The sequence below is a fragment of the Hemiscyllium ocellatum genome, chromosome 10, assembly GCF_020745735.1.
Source record: "Hemiscyllium ocellatum isolate sHemOce1 chromosome 10, sHemOce1.pat.X.cur, whole genome shotgun sequence".
In the NCBI taxonomy this organism is placed as follows: Eukaryota; Metazoa; Chordata; class Chondrichthyes; order Orectolobiformes; family Hemiscylliidae; genus Hemiscyllium; species Hemiscyllium ocellatum.
In genome coordinates, this window is record NC_083410.1 from 70,987,447 (window position 1) to 71,008,088 (window position 20,642).

Consider the following 20,642-nt stretch of genomic DNA (forward strand, 5'->3'; position numbering starts at 1 on the left):
ATAGTTCTGTAAAATGTGAACCATTTCTTTATTTTAGTTTGCTACCTGTGTGGGAGAGCTCACAGCATAGGAATGGATAAGTGCATAATTTTTCATGTGTAACCTTGCTGTAAGTTGACAGTAGTGAGTAGAGTGATTTCTTTCTTGATTGTATGTTTTATTGAGATCTGTCTTTTGATTAAGTTTTAAAAATATAAACCGTAAGTACCAAGTTAGCCTGGAGCATGTTTTTTTTAACAGCAAAAGGACAGTGCTGTTATGAAGGAGTAAAAACGGCCTTTAGCAGAATGAAATGTTCTTCCTGTTGGATGTAGGAGTTTAGGGAGAGCTCACATGTTACTGAGGATTATGTCTGCAGGAAGTGCCTTTGATTGTGAATCCTATCAGATTGAATGGATTGGTTGGAGCAACAATTAGATGCAATGAGGAATTTACAAGAGCAAGGTGGTGTGATGGATGGAGATTATAGATAGGGAGAAAAGGTGCATATACAGTCAGATAGATGGGTTAGCTCCAGGATAGATAGGAGGAATAGGCAGGCAGTGCAGGAGTCTTCTGTGGCTATCCCCATTTCAAACAAGTACACTATTTTTGGAAATGTAGGGGTGATGGACTCTCAGGGGAATGTAGCACAAACAGCCATGTTTCTGGTATCAAGACAGGCTCTTACGTAATGAGGAGTATGTCAGGTTCCAAATGATCAATTGTGTTATGGGACTTTCTAGTCAGAGGCACAGACAGATGTTTCCGTGGCCAGCAGCAAAAAATCAGAATGGTGTGTTGCTTCCCTGGTGCCAGGATCAAGGATATCTCAGAGAAGGTGCAGAGTGTTTTCAAAGTGGAGAGGGTCCAGCAGGAGGTCATTATACACATTGGAATCAATGACATAGAAAGGGAAAAGGTTGAGATTCTGAAGGGAGAATATAAAGTTAAGCAGGAATTTAAAAATGAGGTCCTTGAGGGTAGAAATATCTGGATTACTCCTGGTGCTATGAGCCAGTGAGGGTAGAAATAGGAGGATAGAGCAGATGAATGCATGGCTGAGGAGCTGGTGCATGGGAGAAGGATTCACATTCTTGGATCATTGGAATCTCTTCAGGGATAGAAGTGACCTGTACAAGAAGGATGGATTGCACCTGAATTGGAAGGGGACTAATACAATTTTAACTTTAGCAGGGAGATTTGCTAAAGTTGCTCGGGAGGATTTAAACTAGTAAGGTGGTGTGTGGTGGGACCTAGGGAGGTAGTGAGGAAAGAGATGAATCTGAGACTGGTACGGTTGGGAAAAAGAGTGAGTCAGTCAGGGCAGGGCAAGGCCAAAGCAGAGAATAAGATAGGACTGATAAATTAAACTGCATTTCAATGCAAAAGGCTTAACAGGGAAGGCAAATACTAAGGGAACATGGGACTGGGATATCATAACAATTACAGAAACGTGGCAGAAACTGGCAGCTTAATGTTCCAAGATACAAATGCTACAGGAAGGACAGAAAGGGGACAAGAGAAGAGGGGGAGTGGCATTTTGATATGGGAGGATATTCTTGGGAATACATCCAGGGATGTTATTTGGGTGGAACTGAGAAATAAGAAAGGGGTGATCACCTTATTGGGATTGTATTATACACCACCTAATAATCAGCAGGAAATTGAGAAACAAATTTGTAATGAAATTTCAATTATTTTTAAGAATAATAGGGTGGTTATGGTAGGGGATTTTAACTTTCCAAACAATCCCACAATGGATTGCCATTGTGTTAAGGGTTCAGATGGAGAGGAATTTGTTAAGTATGTACAAAAAAAATTCTGATTCAATATGTAGATAAACCTACTAGAGAAGGTGCAAAATTTGACCTACTCTTGGGAAATAAGGCAGGGCAGGTGACTGAGGTGTCAGTAGGGGAGCACTTTGGGGTTAGTGACCATAATTTTATTAGTTTTAATATTGTGATGGAAAAAGATAGATCGGATCTAAAAGTTGAAGTTCTAAATTTAAGGAAGGCTGATTTTGATGGTATTAGTCAAAAATCTTCAAAAGCTAATTGGGGGCAGATGTTCACAGGTAAAGGAATGGCTGGAAAATGGAAGCCTTCAGAAATGAGATAAAGAGAGTCCAGGGCAGTATATTGCTGTTAGGGTGAAAGGAAAGGCTGGTAGGTATAGGGAATGCTGGATGTCTAGAGAAATTGAGTTTTGGTAAAGAAAAAGACGGAAGCATATGTCAGGTATAGACAGGTTAGATCGAGTGAATCCTAAGAAGAGTATAAATCAGTAGGAGTATACGTAAGAGGGAAATCAGGAAGGCAGAAAGCGGACATGAAATAGCTTTGGCAAAAAGGGTTAATGAGAATCCAAATGGTTTTTATAAATATATTAAGGACAAAAGGGTAACTAGGGAGAGAATAGGACCCCTCAAAGATCAGCAAGACAGCCTATGTATGGAGCCACAGGAGAAAGGAGAGATACTAAATGAATATTTTTCATCAATGTTTACTGAGGAGAAGGACATGAAACACACAGAATGTGGGGAAATGGATGGTGACATCTTGAAACATGTCCATATTACAGAGGAGGTGGTGCTGGCAGTCTTGAAATGCGTAGAAGTGGATAAATCCCCAGGAGCGAATCCTGACGGACAGGATTTACAAACATTTGAGAGGCAACGACTGATTAGGGATAGTCAGCAGGCTTTGTCCGTGGAAAATCATGTCTCCCGAACTTGATTGAGATTTTTGAAGAAGTAACGAAGAGAATTGATGAGGGGTGGACCTGTTCTTTATGGACTTCAAGTAAGGCGTTCGATAAAGCTTCCCATGCGAGACTGGTTAGTAAGGTTAGATCTCATGGAATACTGGAGAAAGTAGCCATTTGAGTACAGAACGAGCTCGAAGGTAGAAGACAGAGAGTGGTGGTGGAGGGTTGCTTTTCAGACTGGAGACCTGTGACCAGTGGTGTGCCACAAGGATTGGTGCTTGGTCCACTACTTTTCGTCATTTATATAAATGATTTGGATGTGAATATAAGGGGTGTAGTTAGTAAATTTGCAGATGACACCAAAATTGGAGATGTAGTGGACAGCAAAGAACGTTACCTCAGAGTACAACAGGATCTTGATCAGATAGGCTAATGGGCTGAGGAATAGCAGATTAAATAAATGCCAGGTGCTGTATTTTGGAAAGCAAATCTTATCAGGACTTATACACTTAATGGCAAGGTCCTAGGGATTGTTGCTGAACAAAGAGACCTTGGGGTGCAGGTTCATAGTTTCTTGAATGTGGAGTCGCAGGTAGGTAGGATAGTGAAGGTAGTGAAGGCGGCATTTGGTATGCTTTCCTTTTATTGGTCAGAATATTGAGTACAGGAGTTTGGAAGTCATATTGCGGCTGTTCAGGACATTGGTTAGGCCACTGTTGGAATATTGTGTGCAATTCTGGTCTCCTTCCTGTCGGAAGGATATTGTGAAATGTGAGAGGATTCAGAAAAGATTTTTAAGGATGTTGCCAGGGTTGGAGGATTTGAGCTATAGGGAGAGGCTGAACAGGCTGGGGCTGTTTTCCCTGAAGCGTTGGAGGCTGAGGGATGACCTTATAGCAGTTTATAAAATCATAAGGGGCATGGATAGGATAAATAGATAAAGTCTTTTCCCTGGGGTGGGGGAGTGCTGAACTGGAGGGCACAGGTTTAGGGTGAGAGGGGAAAGATATAAAAGGGACCTAAGGGGCAACTTTTTCATGCAGAGGGTGGTGCGTGTATGGAATGAGCCATCAGAGGAAGTGGTGCTGAGGGTGGTGCGTGTGTGGAATGAGCTGTCAGAGGAAGTGGTGGAGGCTGATACAATTACAACATTTGAAAGGCATCTAGATGGGTATATGAATAGGAAGGGTTTAGAGGGATATGGGTCAGATGCTGGCAAATGGGACTAGATTAGGTTAGGATATCTGGTTAGCATGGACGAGTTGAATTGAAGGGTCAGATTCCATGCTGTACATCTATGACTGTATGTTCCCCCCTCCCCGATCCTGCTTACTGTCCTTTCAAGTCTGGCAGGAGGCACACTATTGTTCTGCCATTCTCACATTCTGATCACTTAATGTACACTATTAACATCTTTTCTCCACCAACACACTACACCCATTACCCTCACCACCACCCCACCAACTATAGCATAAATACTGTCTCCTCCACTTCACTTCAGCTCTAACGAAGAGTCATCCACACTCGAAACATTAGCTTACTCTCTCTCCATGGATGCTGCCTCACCTGATGTGTTCTCCAGCATTTTGTTATTTTCAGTCCTGAACTGAGGGCATTGTTGCTTAGTTTGCAGATGACACAAACGTCAATGGAGGGACAGGTGGTATTCAGGATGCGGGGAGGCTGCAGACGGACTTGCACATGCTAGGGAGTGGACAAACAAGTAGTAGATGTAATACAGTGTTGGTACGTGTGAGGCTGTGCACTTTGGTAGGAAGAATAGAGGCATAGAATATTTTCTAAATGGGAAATTACTTCTGATATCTGGACCACAAAGCAAATCGAGAATCGTAGTTCAGGATTCCCTTAAGCTGGTATGCTTGGTGATTAGGATGTCAAATGCAATGTTAGCATTAATTTCAAGAGGACTAGAATGTAACTGCTGAAGCTGGATGAGGCTCTGCTCAGACCACATTTGGAAGATCCCCACCATCCTCTGAGTGAAACGATTTTTCCTCACATCTCCTCTGTCCCTTGCCTTAAATCTACACCCCTGGTTAATCATGTCATTTCGCATGTTCCTCTGTTCTGAAGAAAATAACCCCAATCTTTCCAATCTTTATTTATAATTGAAACTCTACAGCCCAGGCAACAAGCTAGTAAATCTCCTCTGCACTCCCTCTAGTGCTATCATATCCCATCTTTTAAGTGTAACCCAGAGATCAATGGATCGGACCCTCCTCTGCTATGTGCTGTGTGCACTGCTGAGGTATGACAGTACTCCTGGGTAGCACTGCTCCATATATAGTGTGAGGTGGAAAAAATATATAAACAGGAGATTAGATCTCTTCAGTCAAAAAAAGTGATGTAATAAGTGTTTACCAAAACCCTTGACGTTTTCAGGGAGAGGTGGGCACCGCGGAATGTTTTATTTCCCCCTTGGAGAAAAAAAAGAAAAAAACAATAGTGTCAGAAGTTCTGTCCACTCTATGAGCCAGCTCTGAGCTACCTGGATCAGTGTCATATACTATGCGCATGCAAATAAAGGGTGACTTAGTGATGGGACACTGGCCTTCGTAAAGTTATTTCATTGGCAATGAGAGAAAAACACACCCCTGAGAAGATTCGCTTGCAACAGTCATCTTTGACTTGAGATAAGCATTGCTGGCATCATGCTGCTATTTGGAAAGCTTGACTTCTTCAATCATAACATCAGAGACTGGTCCCAGTATGTGGGGAAAATGCATTATCTTTTCTGAGTAAATGACATTGGGGCAGATGAAAAGCAATGAGTAATCCTCCTGCCAGTTTGTGGACCCGCAACTTTTTTTGGTTATTAGGAACCTAACTTTCCCTGAGGCAGAGATACTAAATCCTTTCAAGAGTTGACAGATTCAGCTGAGGTATATTACAACCCTAAGTCTTCTCTAATTCTGTGACTCTATCAGGATTACTCAGCAATTTGACAACTGTAGAGGCACGTGATTTTGGTTCAATCGTAAGTGAGACTCTAAGGGACTGCAATGTGGGGTTAATGATGTAATCATGCAAAAGTACCTACTAGCTGAAGTCCAAATGGACTTCAAGCAGGCCTTTGCCATTAGAAAATGTAGCAAGTGGAACATATGGTTACAAGGTATGAAGTGGTCACCCTTGTCAAGGTCAACTGTCTTGAGGAACACCACCTGAGTGAAGGCAATTGAATAGTTTCATTCAGGACATATCCTGAATAGATATCCTAGGTCAACACACAGCAAAATTCCAAAACAAAGCCCAGCCTCAGCCAAATGGGTAAAATTTTCTTAATGGTCTTTACCAGCAGACCATTGTTGTTGCTGCCAGTATGCGGACTTGAGACAGCGAAAGAGGCTTGAATTGAGTATGAAATTCATAGACCGGTATCCTGGAGAGTGCACACCCTGGGAACATCTACATCTGATTTGGAACAGTCAAATTGCATATCAACATCCAAATCAGAACTAATCAAAATAAACGTCTGGTTAAATGGTCACCCAATTCTAATGGAGGTTGATATTGATGCAGCTATATCAATGATTGTGGAACCAGTCTTTACCAAAATTCACTCTGGATTCCAACCTTTAAGTTTGCATAAGACTTGGTGAGGTAAAAAAACTCATATGTACTGAGGAACCTTTACAGATAAAGGTATGGTGTCTTATAAGAAGCAGCTGGATCAGTTATCACTGATTGTAGTGAAAGGCTTGGGGCCAAGCTTGAGGGGATAAATTGATTGAGAAAGATTCAACTTGATTGGCTTAACATTTTTCATTTGAAAAATGGCTGCCTGAGTGAAGTCCTAATGAAATACCCAGAAGTGTTTCAGGACGGTCTAGGGACTATCAAAGAGCTAAGGCCACCTCACACAGAATTCCTATAGTGTGGAAACAGGCCCTTCAGCCCAACGAGTCCACACCAACCCTCTGAAGAGTAACCCACCCAGACCCATTCCCCCACTACTCTACATTTACCCCAGACTAATACCTAACCTACACATCCCTGAACACTATGGACAATTTAGGTTAGATTAGATTACCTACAGTGTGGAAACAGGCCCTTTGGCCCACCAAGTCCACACTGACCCTCCGAAGAGAAACCAAACCCCCCTATATTTAGCCCTGACTAATCCACCTAACACTATGGGCAATTTTAGCATGGCCAATTCACCTAAGCTGCATATCTTTGGACTGTGGGAGGAAACCGGAGCACCCGCAGCAAACCCACTCAGACATGGGGAGAATGGTGTGCAAACTCCACACAGACAATTGCCTGAGGTGGGAATTGAACCTGGGTCCCTGGCACTGTGAGGCAGCAGTGCTAACCACTGTTAAGCCCCCGTAGTGTTAGGTGAAGGGGTAAATGTAAGGGAATGGGTCTGGCTGGGTTGCGCTTCGGTGGGTCGGTGTGGACTTATTGGGCCGAAGGGCCTGTTTCCACACTGTAAGTAATTTAATATCTCAATCTAATAAAAAAAATCTAAGTGATCTAATATCTGACAATTTAGCATGGCTAAATCACCTAACGTGCACATCTTTGGATTGTGGGAGGAAACTGGAGCACCCAGAGGAAACCCACGCAGACACAGGGATAATGTGCAAACTCCACACAGACAAATCTTTTTCTACAAATCTTCTCAAAACTCGCTAAGACAGTTGCCCAAGGCAGGAATCGAACCTGGTGCTGTGGCAACAGTACTAACCACTGAGCCACTGTGCCACCCCAAAAAGCAATTTTACCATTCTGCAAGGCCTGCCCAGTGCCATTTGCCTTACAGGCAAAAGTAGAGGCAGAAATCAGGAGACTGGAAGGCAAAGAATCATCAAACCAGTACAGTTCACAGAATGGGCAGCACCAGTTGTACCGAATGTGAAGCCTGACAGGTCGGTTTGCCTCTGTGGGGATTTCAAACAAACAGTAAACTGTTTTTCGCAGCTGGATGATTACCCAATCCCTTGCATACAGGACTTATACACAAAACTGGTGAGCCATGCATACCTGCATTTGCAGTTAGATGAGGATTCCTACATTTCCATTAATGCTCATAAAGGTTTCTACCAATATACGAGACTGCCTATCGACGTATCATCAAGCTGTGCCATTTTCCAATTGACAACATTTTACAAGGTCTACCTCAGGGTGTCAATTATCTGGCCTACGTGCTAATAACAGGGAAGATCAGTAAAGAGCATTTAGAGAACATAGAGAAAGTGCTTAAATGTTTTTCCAATGCATGTGTACTCCTTAGGAAGAAACAAATGTGTTCCAGGTGCCCCAAGTGACCTACTTGGGCTACAAGGTTGACAAGACTGGGTTACACCCATTGGAAGATAAAGTGAGGGTGACCAAGGTGGCCCAACTCCCACAACAGTGTTGGATCTGAGTTTTTTTTTGGGTTGGTGAATTATAATGGAAAAATCATACATAACCTGACCGCAATCCTGGTACCATTATATCTGCTATTATAAAAGGATCAGCCTTGGAAATGGTTTCATATCCAAGACATTACCTTGAGGGAAGTGAAGAAACAGTTATGATCATCTAAAGTGTTGGCACACAAGTGAGTTTTGGTGCTGAAATGCAAAACCTCCCCGTATGGTACAGGGTAGTGTTGGCTCACCTGTGGCTCAAAGTGAGATATGCCCACGGTGTATGCTACCTGGAATTTAGTTGATGCCAAACAAGAATATGCCCAGATAGAAAAGGAAGATTTGGCAGTCACCTTGGTGTGAGAAAATTCCATCAATACCTTTACGGACGTAAATTATGAATAATAATGGACAACAAACCCCTGATTGGGCTACTTAAAGAGGTCAGAGCTATACTGTCCATAGCTTCAGGTCAAATTCAGTGTTGGGCTCTTATTCTGAGTGTGTACAATTATAAGTTGGAACACTGTCTGGGAGGCCAAGTGGCAAATGCATTGAATTGCCTCCCTCTGGCGGATCCACCACTGGTGGTGAAGAAGAGTTCATTAGAAGAGTTCATTCTTATTTTAAACTTTCTGGACATCATTCCTGGTCACTGCTGAGAATACCTGACCGTGGACACCAAAGGATGTGGTCCTGACAAAACTTGAAACAGCTAGTAGTGATGGGAGAAAGAAAGTGGTCATCACAAGCAGAATTGAAAACTTCTGGACTTGGAGAGGTCAGATCTCCATAATGATTGGCATATTGTTACGGGAGCAAGAGTGGTTGGCCTGAGCAAAGATCCTTACGAGAAACTGGCTGACCCTCACCAGGGTCATCCAGGGGTTCCAAATGAAGATGCTGGTGATAGGATGTAGACATAGTTGGATTGATGGGGCAATGCCCAGAATGCTAGGGGCCAAAATTACTGCCAGTAGCTCCCCCTCATTCATTAGAATGGCCAGGTGAACCATGGACTCAGTTACACTTCGACTCTTGGTTCCTTTCATGGGCTATATGCTATTAGTCATTGTGAATGCCCATTCAAAGTGATAGGATGTTTACAGAGTTCATTAGTCAAACATGGGCATGATGATAGAAAAGTTGTGAGCATCTTTTGCAATACATGGACTCCCAGTGGTGTTAGTCACAGACAAGAGACCATCATGTATCAGCAGGAAATTCAAGTATTTGCGAGAGTCGAATGGCATTTGGTATATAAAGACAACTCCATACCATTCACCATCCAATAGTCTGGCGGAAGCAGCAGTCTGAACTTTGAAGGCAGGCTTAAAGAAACAGCATACAGCTTCACACAATATCAAACATCCTAGTTCCTGTTTGATTACAGGACCACTCCTCACGCAACTACAGAATAGCTCCAGTAGAGTTGCTAATGGGAAGAAGACTCCACATCAGGTTAAATCTGATCTTCCTGAGGCCTTTTGTTTATATGTAAACAGGTGAGACTTCAGGCCAAAGTGGTCATGTTCTAGAAGTGACCGGTATAATAAAAGGGGAATGGTCAGCTGTCCAGCTGAGCAGTTCAGTCCAGAACCAATTAGGAGTTCAATAGTGAGCTGTGTGGAAAATCTCTCTGCTTATGCCCTTCTAACTTCAACCTATAAGCATTTGTTCCCTTTGTACTGTGTTTTAAAGGGGATTTGCTTATTGGGACTGTTGTGTATATTTAGAACAGCATAATTAAGTCTAGTTTGGATAGACTGAGTTCTGGAGGGGTTCTTTATTCTGTTCTTTGTGTTTTATTGCGTAATATTGTGAATACATTCTTGTCTATTTTAAAATCTAGTTGTCAACCTAGCTTTCTTACTCCGGGTAATTTTCACCGTACATTTACCAAAGCAAATTGTAAAATTATGGTCTTGGCTGCCTGCTTAAGAATGTTTGAGTGGTCTGGCCTAGTCCATAATAAAGGGATTTTACTGCTTCTCAGATGCTGCCTGAACTGCTGTGCTTTTCCAGCACCATTCTAATCTAGACTCTGGTTTCCAGCATCTGCAGTCATTGTTTTTATCTAGTCCTTAATAAAGTCCATTTCATGCCATCGGTATCTAAGCCACAGTCAGAAGAATAAGACCCGGTGCAAAAATGCCCAGGAGAGGCTACACAAAAAGAACAGGCTTACGTCCCAAGACTTTTGGGGGAGGGGGGGTGTTGAGGGGACTGCGAGGGGTGGAGGGGAGATATAGTGTTTGGAACGAGGTCAGCCAGGTGAATCTCATAGTTTATGAGATCCCTGATTGGGTCTGTTATTGAGTCATTGAGTCACACAGTAAATAAATAGACCCTTCAGTCCAACTAGTCCATGTCGCCCATGTTCCTAAACCAAACTAATCCCACTTGCCTGCATTTGGACCATATCCCTCCAAACCTTTCCTATTCATCTACTTATCAAAATGTTTTTTAAACATTGTAATTGTGCCCATATCCATCACTTTCTCTTGAAGTTCATTCCACACACCAACTGCTCTCTGCATAGAAAAAGTTGCCTCTCTTGCCCTTTTTAAACTTTCTCCTCTCACCTTAAAAGTATGTCTCCTAGTTTTGAACTCCTCCATCTGAGGGAAAAGACCTTTTCAATTCACCCTAACTATGCCCCTCTATAAGGTCACCACTGACTCTTCTGAGCCCCAGTGAACAAAGTCCCAGCCTAACCTGTCTAGTTATATAACTCAAACCCTCCATTCCCGGCAATGTTATGGTAAATCTTTTCTGAACCCTCTCTAGTTTAATAATATCCTTCCTATAGCTTCCTTTTGTTATTTCTTGCATCCACCCAAATGGATTCTTACATCATTCAAGATCATTTCTTGCTAATGTACTCAATCCATCACCTACTAACAAAGTTACCCTTTCCTTACTGCATGTCTTTTTGAAAAGTCACATACCTCTGAATTTTAGTTCAGCTTCAATCTCCTTATAACCATGTCTTCACAATGACTAAAGAACAGATAACCTCTATTTATGCCAGTAATTCATTTATTTTGATCAAAATACTGTACACATTTTAGTAAAGAGCCATCAATTTTGCCTTTTGTTCCCTCTTGACCCTATTTGCCACTTTTTCATGCATGCATATGGTGTATCTTTATTTCAAAGGTAATAGAATATAAAAATAGAGAGGTTTTGTTAAAACTGTGCAAAACTGTGTCAGACCACAGCTGTGAATAATAAACAGTTTTGGCAAAACAGACTTGATGGATTGAATGACCCACTTCTGCTCCCATGATTTCCAGTTTCTTCCTGTCCCACTCTGAGTATCAAATTAGTTGCTCTGCAATGCGAGCATATCCTTTTGCTTTGCAAGCTTACATTTCCCATTTCTCAAATCTTTCCACTAATTAAAAATATGGGAATGCGTGGAATTGTTGAGTGTAGTCTCTGCTTGTTCTGATGTCAGCCTAATCATCTTTTTTTCTAATCCCTGATAAGAAAGAAGTGAGAGTGGATGATAATCGTGCTCTGCAATTTGGATCATAGGCCTCATGGACTTTAACTGCTGCCCCTCAACTAAGGTTGTATTTATTTGCCCTCAATTTTAAGTGGGGTAGTGGACAGATTAGGAAAATCTAACAGCCAACAAGCTGGAACATCACTTAGCGGCCAATGGAAGTATTGGAGGGTTGGGATTAAAGACAAACTGTTGCCCTTTGTGAGGGGCACTGCTTGTCACTGGCCACTCAGGTGTTTTCCTATCTTCCTGGTGGTGGAAATTGAATAAAGATTCGTGCACTTTGTGTCTCTCACTGTGTCTCACACCTGCACACACAACTATGGGTGCTGGGGGAAAAAAATAAACACTACCGCAGTTAGGCGAAAAAGAAAAAAAAGATAAAAAAAGAAAGACAAACTGTTTCAAGGTAGCTGAGGAGCAGGAAATCCAGGCCAACAAAAGTCCACACTTTTTGTCTGGAACAGTAAGCCTGCTCATCTTGACGTTAAGAATTTAAAAAAAAATCTGTCTTCAGTAACCTTTCTGAGTTCTTTACGTGGTAACACTTTGCTCACTCAAGCAAATAATTATATTTTTGTTTAGGTTAGATTCCCTAGTGTTGAAACAGGCCCTTCGGCCCAACAAGTCCATACTGACCCTCCGAAGAGTAACCCACCCAGTCCCTGAGGCACTGTACTTCTCAAACTAAACGTTCGAGTCGACCGAGGGTTAGGGACCTATACATCAGAATTCAAAACTTATCAGGGCCCGCTGGTGAGATCAAGTGCCCAGACCTGGACTCCGATTTCTATCCCTGGCCCTAATTGGTTTAGTGTGTCAATCGCAGGTTTGACTTCTTTTTTGGCCTAAGAAAATACTGTATTTGCCAGCCTTTACCTCGATTTACACTTTATTAATAATTAGGCGGATCATCGGAAAGTGACAAAAATCACAGCTTGGCGCTGATTCAGAAAAAAAATTGAGAACAGTTCCGCTTGAACTATCCTGCCCTGGATTCCTATTATGCATCTGTTCTCAGTTTTGTAACCAGTTGACAGCCGGAGAAATCCAGTATTGTCGATTACTTCCTACCAGGAAACATTCCTCAGTTTTGGAGAGCACATCGAAACGTATTTGCTTTACTGATGTATAAAACCGTCTGCGCCGCACCTACTGCGGAGTTTTTGGCAAGATTATTTTTTTTGTGACCTGTCGATGGCGCTTCAAGTTGCTCGAAAGGTGACCAAGATTGAGATAGGGTTGTCGTTTTTCAGTGGAGGATCAAAAATTGTGTATCCTAATGGTTCCCGTGTGCTGGACTGGCTCCTTACCTGAGAGTGGGTGGAAAAAGCGTCCTGAAGGAGGGTCTTATGTTGGACTGCAAATGTGTTGCTGGTCAAAGCACAGCAGGTTAGGCAGCATCTCAGGAATAGAGAATTCGACGTTTCGAGCATAAGCCCTTCATCAGGACGCCTACTTCCTGCTTCAGGAGTTTTCCGACGTGCAATTAGTTGTGAGCAGGAGAATGTGAATCGGCTTGGGAAAGCTACAACATTAATGAGAAGGAAAAAGAGCGGATGGTTGAAAGTGAAAGCTGTTTTTGGCTACCTCATGCTGGAATCTTTTTTAACCTGTGTTCGGAGTTTTCCTTTGAAATTTGACCATGGCTCTGAGTAAAGGATTCCGAGTGTTTCAGAAGCAGGAACCCGGCGGCAGCAGTGTGTTGCTGGAGTCCAGGAGTCGTCAGGATTGTCTCCTCTTCGAGGCTGGGGCTGTGGCCATTCTTTGTAAGTAACACCAGACTTTCGTGCGTGGAATGAACTTTTGGAGGAAGCGGGGTACAGCTACAGCATTTAAACGACATTTTGGATAATTACATGAATAAGAACTGTTTGGCGGGACCTGTGTAGTTTGGGATTACGGTCGGCATGGATTGTTTAGACCGAACGGTCTGTTTGCGAGCTGTATGACACTAGTACTGGGACTGTGACTGCCGCTTTACCTGTACTGTATCTGTACTTTGGCTCCTTTCAGCAAGTTCACCCATATCCACAACTGTACTTGCAGCTTTAACAATAACTGTATCCTCAGATTTAGCTGGACCCCCAATTGTGTTTATAGCTTTTTCAATTTTAACTACTGTGCCTGTATCTTTAGCCATATTTGCATTTTCACAATGAGAAGCATGGAAAATAGGATTAGAAAGCCGCTTGGCCCTTTGACACTGCTTTGCCATTCAATATGATCATGGCTGACCATCCAACTATGTTTGCCTCAAACACTTTGATCCTTAAGTACGATATCTAACTCATTCTTGAAAACATTCAATATTTTGGTCTCTGTTCCACAATTCATCACACTCTGGATGAAGAAATTTCACCTGATCTCAGTTCTAAATTACCTACTCCATTTCATGACACAACAAAGAACAGGCAATACTGCTTTATCATTTGATACCATAATGACTGATCTCATCTCAGCTCCATTTTCCTGGCTTTTGACTGTGATCACTGGTCATTGAGAATTTACTTCCTGTGTTTACCCTGCTTAGATCTGTTGGAATTTTATAAGTTTCTATGAAGTCTTGCCCACCACCCCTCAATATTCATCTAAACTCCAGTGAATATAGTCTTAACCAGACTAATCTGTCTTCATACATCAATCCTGCCACCCCAGGAATCAGGCTGGTAAGCTTGACCTCACCCTCCATAGCCAGACCTTTCTTCTTCAGATAAGCAGACCAAAACTGCTTAAAATGCTCTCGGCGTGGTCTCACCAGTGCTGTTAACAGTTGCAGCGAGACATCCCAGCTCCTGTAATCAAATCCTCTTGTTATGAAGGCTAACAAACCACATGCCACCTTCACCACCTGCTGCACCTGTATGCTACCTCTTGGGGACTGGTGTACAAAGACACCCAGGTCTCACTGCAACTCCCCTTTTCCTAATCTAATGCCATTCAGATATTATGGACCAGGCCAAATCCTGTCAAAATATTTTAAGAAGGTAGCAGAGAACCTAACTTTTCTAGTAGGTTTAAGCAGATGTAAGCTGAATATTCCAGGAGTGATACAGTTGGTCAAACTATTCGGTTTTAAATAAAACAGAATTTATTTACACACAAACAACAGAAAATCAATTTTAGAATAACATAACTTTTTGAAAACGCAACTGACATGAAAACACAACTTAACAAAGAGTTGTTCCGATTTCTTGCAATATCCTATAACACACCCTTTGGCAAAAAAGTAAACTCAAACACACATTCTTACAGGAGAGAGACTGCGGAGAGTGAAAGGATCTGTAAGGAACTGTTTCTTTGGGTCCCCAACTAAAACTAGCCCAAAAGTATAAAAAAAACCAAGCTGGGAGAACTGGCTGCTTTCATTGTTCCAGTGTTTTTAAAAAAACTTAAAAGCCTTTTCAAGTAGATAGTTTCAGACATATCGGAACCTCTGTCTGTAAGACCCCTGTTGGAAAAATACCAAGGACAACATAACCTTATTAAAGGAGCAGCATCATCACACCTCCCCCACCACCCAAAAAAGCTTTATTTTAAAACCTCAAATCTTACGTTGTTAGTAGCCTACAACACATATACATCACATTAACTGTAAACATGCAAACATGCACTACTGTATTCTGTTTCAGCCTGTTTACTCCTGTAACCTAATACCTCCATTTCTCTTCCAAATCTTGACAATGCATTGGCAATCACATTTTCCTGTCCTGCCACATGCACAATTTTCAAATTGAATGGTTGTAACAACAAGCTTCATCTTAACAGTCTGGAATTTTTATCCTTAAATTTCTCCACAAACTTCACTGGCTATGATCAGTGTCTATGACTGTCTCAGATACATTACTGGTAATATATACAATTGAAATATAGTAACGCAAATAATTGGTGGGCTCTCCATTCGTCATCTACCTTAGGTATGTTATGGTGAAGGGAAAAAAGTGGTAAGGTGTGCACTAAAGCACAATGTCCACACCAGTCATTCGGTATATATGGGTAGGCCTTGTTTTCACATAGCCAGTGGAGGCTAAATGGAGTTCCAAGGGTGCACTTCTGTGAATGAATGACGAGTTCAATCAGAGCTAGAGCTGAATCTTGTAAACAGTGGGTGTTGTCAAAAGTTCAGTTATCCAAGTGTATTTGTGGATGGAGAGTAGGCGTCTTTTGTAACATTGTTGAACAGTACTTGTTTCACTTGCCCCATGCCTTGGGTACCAGAAGTTCTTTCAATGCACCATTCTAATAGTGGAACACCGTTAACATTGAGTCCTTTAAGTTTATTAGTGCACTTCACACAGCAATGCGCTTCTTCTACCGAATGAGTTTTGTCGCCGTAGATAAGGGATTGAATAAGTGGGTGACTCTTATTCGCACATTGTATGTCTGATGGAAGAGTGAGTAGGCAACACATCAGTCGGGGTGTTTAGCTTGAATAAAGAAACCATTGGCAACAGAAGGGGGATTGGAGTGCATAGTTTTTTGGTCTGCCTTCACTTTTCCACTTTGTTAACTACAGTAGCTACTGATTGCAGAAGCTGTACAAAGATATATCTGCCAGTAGTGGTAGGTCAGACAGGAAGGTATAAGTTGACAGTCTCAGAGCATTAGATGCCTGAGGGTTTTGTGATTTCGGTACTATGTGCTCAAAACTGCAATTCCGATGGTTCACTTTGGGAGAGAAGCAGACAAACATTTCAAAGTAACTGTTTTCGGATGAAGTTATGGGATCATGCCATCTCATGACAACTGGCATGGATGTGTTGTGAAGGTGACAATCATGTTGAAAGTGATGTTTGGATGTGCAATGTGAATAGCTTAAATGAGTTTCAGCTGGGCATCTGCATTCAAAGCAGCTTCCAATAGTATTGGTACAAGTTTCATGGAGCTGACAAATTCTATCTTCAGGGGAGCAGTGGGGAAGATAATACATTCATCATCATCGAAGCATCCCAAAGCACCAATGCCATTGCCAGTGTAGCCATGATTACATTGGCATTCTACACTTAAATTGTTGTTTTTTTTCTACAAGTGGCATTGGGGTTACAAGTGGGACATGTTAGTGTTCTCACTGTATCAGAATCACAATAGGGGTAACAAAATGGGTAGTGGATAGCAGAGTGAATGTTGTTAATTTCTACTGTTTTGTGATCATCATGTCATGAGTGTCTTATCTTGAGTGGTAATTAACAATGCCAGTGATGGTGATGGTAGGTGATGATACGATCGTCTGTGTTGGGGGAAAGAGTCATTGGTGGGCATCTAATGGTCTCATTGTTTCAGCATGTGACACCCTCCAAAGTATTGTTTAGATTGATAAAATTCATTCCTGTGACATTGTTCATACCAATAAATGTACATACATCTTAGTCACTTTTCCATTTGATTCATTAGCATTGACAAATTCCATTCAGACAGTCACATTGGAGGTTTGGCCTTTCGGAGATATTACCGATGGGCAGATTACATCTGGGCAAATGTACTTGGATTGGGTTTTCATTGGATGATTGCACTTGTTCTAATACTAGAATTGTGAGGGTGATACAAACTTGCAATTTCCTTTGTAGACTTATGTTGAATGTCCTTCTACTTTTTACTGCAGTTTCAGTTGTCAGAAGAACTTGATTAGGACCTTTCCAGTAATGGCCCAATTTTTCTCGATTTAAAGTCTTTCAATAATACGTAGTTGATGTCTTTAAACGTTGAACCTTTTTCGTCTTCCTTCCCCGGTACCAGATGAGATGATAAGACTGCATTTCTTTGGTTAGCTTAATCAGATACCTGTGCATTTCATGGTATATGTTGGGTCATTAATGGTGCAGACCAGGGAGTCCTTAGGGGCTTTCCATATACTAGTTTAGCCGCCAAGAATCCCGTCTTTTACTGGTCATGGTTCTCGTGTTAAAAAGGGCAATTGGGAGTACTTGCAGCCAATTAAGACCTATTTCCTCTACCAACTTCCTTAGTTGACCTTTTAAAATACCCTTGGCACTTTCTACAATTCCTGCTGCTTGGGGATGGTTGGCACAATGGAATCTTTGTAAAAGTCTGCATATGAGTCATGCAGTAAAAGGGGCAACCTGCTGGGGTTCCTGGGGAGGGGGTTCAGAAGGTTGCTGGCTTCTTCCATTCCAGTGATCAAAAAGAGACTGCCTTGGGCGAGGGCAGTTTTTGGACGAATGTCCTGGTTGGTTACAGTTGAAGCAAATGTCTGGTTGTTTGGGGGCTCTAGGGGCTGGGAGAGGCAGAGAGAAATAGTAAGAGGATGTATAGGGAGTAAGGGGCATTATGGACTGTTGGGGAAGATACATAGGAGGACCCAAGGTTCATAGGGATGTTGTCAATATACAGTACCAGTCCTATTCTCTTGCCATACTAGATAACAGCACGAGGGTTCCATTTGATAGACCTTGCTGTCCGCAAGGCCAGCTAGGCGATTCAGAGTTCTGGATTTAGGTCTAGCCCCTGCACTTTGGGCAAATTCAGTCTTGACCTTAACTGTTGAGGCCTTACTGTTGGGTCCTTTAGTTCCCAGAAGTTACATCCTTCTCAGCTGAATTGGTCAACATCTGCATCTTGCCAGTGTATATTATGGGTTTTAATAGCTTTCTGTACCTGGTCAGTAAGGACAGTCAATCAATAAGGCATTAAGTTGGGGCAATTGTCCTTGTGGGTACTGACTGTCACCAGAGTAAGCAGCATAGCAGTCCTAAAGCAGACAAGGAAATCCTCAGCTCCTTTGCTTGAATGAGGTTTACATGTGAGGACCTTACTCATGTTGATTGCGTGGTGCACTGCTTCAAGGAGGCAGCTATTAATCCAATCTGACCTATTAGGTTCGCCTGGATGCATAATCATGAGTTGGGCATGATTATTACATTGTAAAATTTCTAAGAACTTAGTCCATTTTTCAGGGGAAAGAGCACATTCTATGAAGAAGTCTTGGGAGGCCGCATTGCAAATGGTCCTAGTCCTATTAATATAACTACTGACTCCTTTGGGATTCTTTCCATAGTCTGGAGCCTTATTGATGATGTGAGAGAGTTCATGAGGCTTCCAAGGTTGATAAAGATTAACAAATGGATTTTGTCCCTGATTCTGGGCCAGTGGGTTAGGGACCCTTCCAGTCGGGAAATTTCCTCTTGGCCATTTCATATTAGGGTGAGTGCGAGGACTAACATTAAAGGTCCCTAAACTTTGATTGTAATTCATCAATGTGGCACTCAAAGGTGCCTTCTCAGGATTCCTTGCATGTCTTAATCTTAGTTGATTCCTTGTGCAGGTGGCAGTGGGATTATGGTAATCTTGATCATCCGAATTCTCATTACGCTGGACAGGAGAGGCAAATGAGGCCAAAAAAAGGGTATGGGCCTTGGCATGTTCATCCTCCAGAATAGGAAGGGGGTTCAGGTGCTTTAGTTTTATAGTGAGTGTTCACTTTGGTCATACTATGGGTGGGTTTCAAGAAATTCCCTGCTGGGGAACCGGAAAAGGTCAGTTAACAGGAGGGTGGACATAATAAATGATATCCTCCTCCGAATCTGATTTAAATTCCTCGTTTGCAGGAGAATCATTGTCCTCCAATAATGGGTCTTTGGGATATGTGGGATGTAAGGACTGTCCTTGTCTGTCTGGTCATGTGCAGCTGCAGCCTGATTCTTTCTAATTTACCACTTTCCTTTTTCTTTGGGGTTCCTGAAATTACAGATTAGGTTGTGGATCTCTGCCTCCTTTATTTTGTGCCTTTTTTCTCTCTAGCTATCTCCAATTTTGCTTCTAAGTCATGGTGCTTCATATTTGCATTTAAATTCTGTCCAATCTAATTCAAATCCTTCCTCAGTTAATGGACTGATACCCCTTTTTAATACAGTTTTAGCTCCATGATGATTGCATGGAATTTTCCCACTTTTCTTTAGCTACGTTTTTCCATGCGGATATGGCTTCTTTCTTTTTACTCCTACAACCTTTTTTAAAATTAACTCTTGTTCAGCCTCCATAAGTAAATTTCGATCATATGTGCCTCCTATTCTGTCGGGCAACTGCACCAGATATTCCCCTTTGTTTCTCATAATTAGGATCCGTACTCACTATCTCTGTTAAGAGACATTTACCCTCTATCTTATTTGAGGCCACATTCATATTTATCTTATTTATTGTATACCTTCACAAAATTCTTACCATTGTCTCTTACCTTTGCAAGGTCTTTTTTTTAGTGCCTATTTAAACAATCTCATTCGCAGTGCCATCAGAGTATGTGAGAGTGAAATGGGGGATGTGGCACACAAAAATGTAGACAGAGAGCAACCAAGGTATAACCTTACCTTGTGGGCCTGTTGGTCTCGAGTCTGACCTTTAGGTGAAACTCTTCTTTTCCAGTTTCACTCTCAAGTATCCCTTGTTGGAACCCTGCTCGCAGCGCCAAATTGTTAAGTACCTATTTGAGATGGCTCAGGGAATCCCAAGTGGTACTCTTGGTTCGTCCCGGAGATCGTACTCTGTGATAGTCTGGAATATACAACTCTTACAGTTTAGTTTAACTTGTTACTTTTATTTACCAATAGCATCAATGTTACACTATAGCATGGATACTTACAAGCAAGGCTTGAGCTAAGGTTTTAAAACCATTAGCAGGGAAGCCGCGCCAGCTCTCTCAGGCTACTCCCCTTATTCTGCAAACAAGCTGTCTTTATACAGAAATTGGTACTGAGATTACGAAAAAACACTGCATGTCCTTCATCAGATAAGCAACAATAAAATGGCAAATGTTTGTAGAGGAGGAGAAACTCATTGACAGGTCTGTGTATGCTTGCCTGATTAAGCTACATGCACATCAAAGTGGGAAACCTTGATCCAGCCAGGCCCCAATTGGCCGATTGCTTTGGCTAGATAGCCTTCCCTTTTTAGCTGTACATCATAACGAGGGACTAGTCTAAACTATGTGGGAAAGGTCATGAGGTTACCTTGCTCAGCTATCGTGTCCAGTATCATTGTCCTACAAAATGGCTTTTTCTTTTAAAATCACCTTAGATTCCCAGAATGCAAATTAAATTCATAAC

General features: G+C 42.0%; 1 protein-coding gene across 2 annotated transcripts in view; it reads left to right on the forward strand.

Annotated features, from left to right (window-relative positions):
- Positions 1-12,715: 12,715 nt before the first annotated feature.
- The window catches only part of LOC132819805 (synaptojanin-2-like), a 207,559-nt gene continuing 199,632 nt past the window's right edge, over positions 12,716-20,642 (forward strand). For both annotated transcript variants that reach the window (XM_060831596.1, XM_060831597.1), the window contains exon 1: positions 12,716-13,358. In XM_060831596.1, coding sequence (XP_060687579.1) covers positions 13,235-13,358 — 124 coding nt within the window. In that variant the 5' untranslated portion in view covers positions 12,716-13,234. The remainder of the gene's footprint in view (positions 13,359-20,642) is intronic.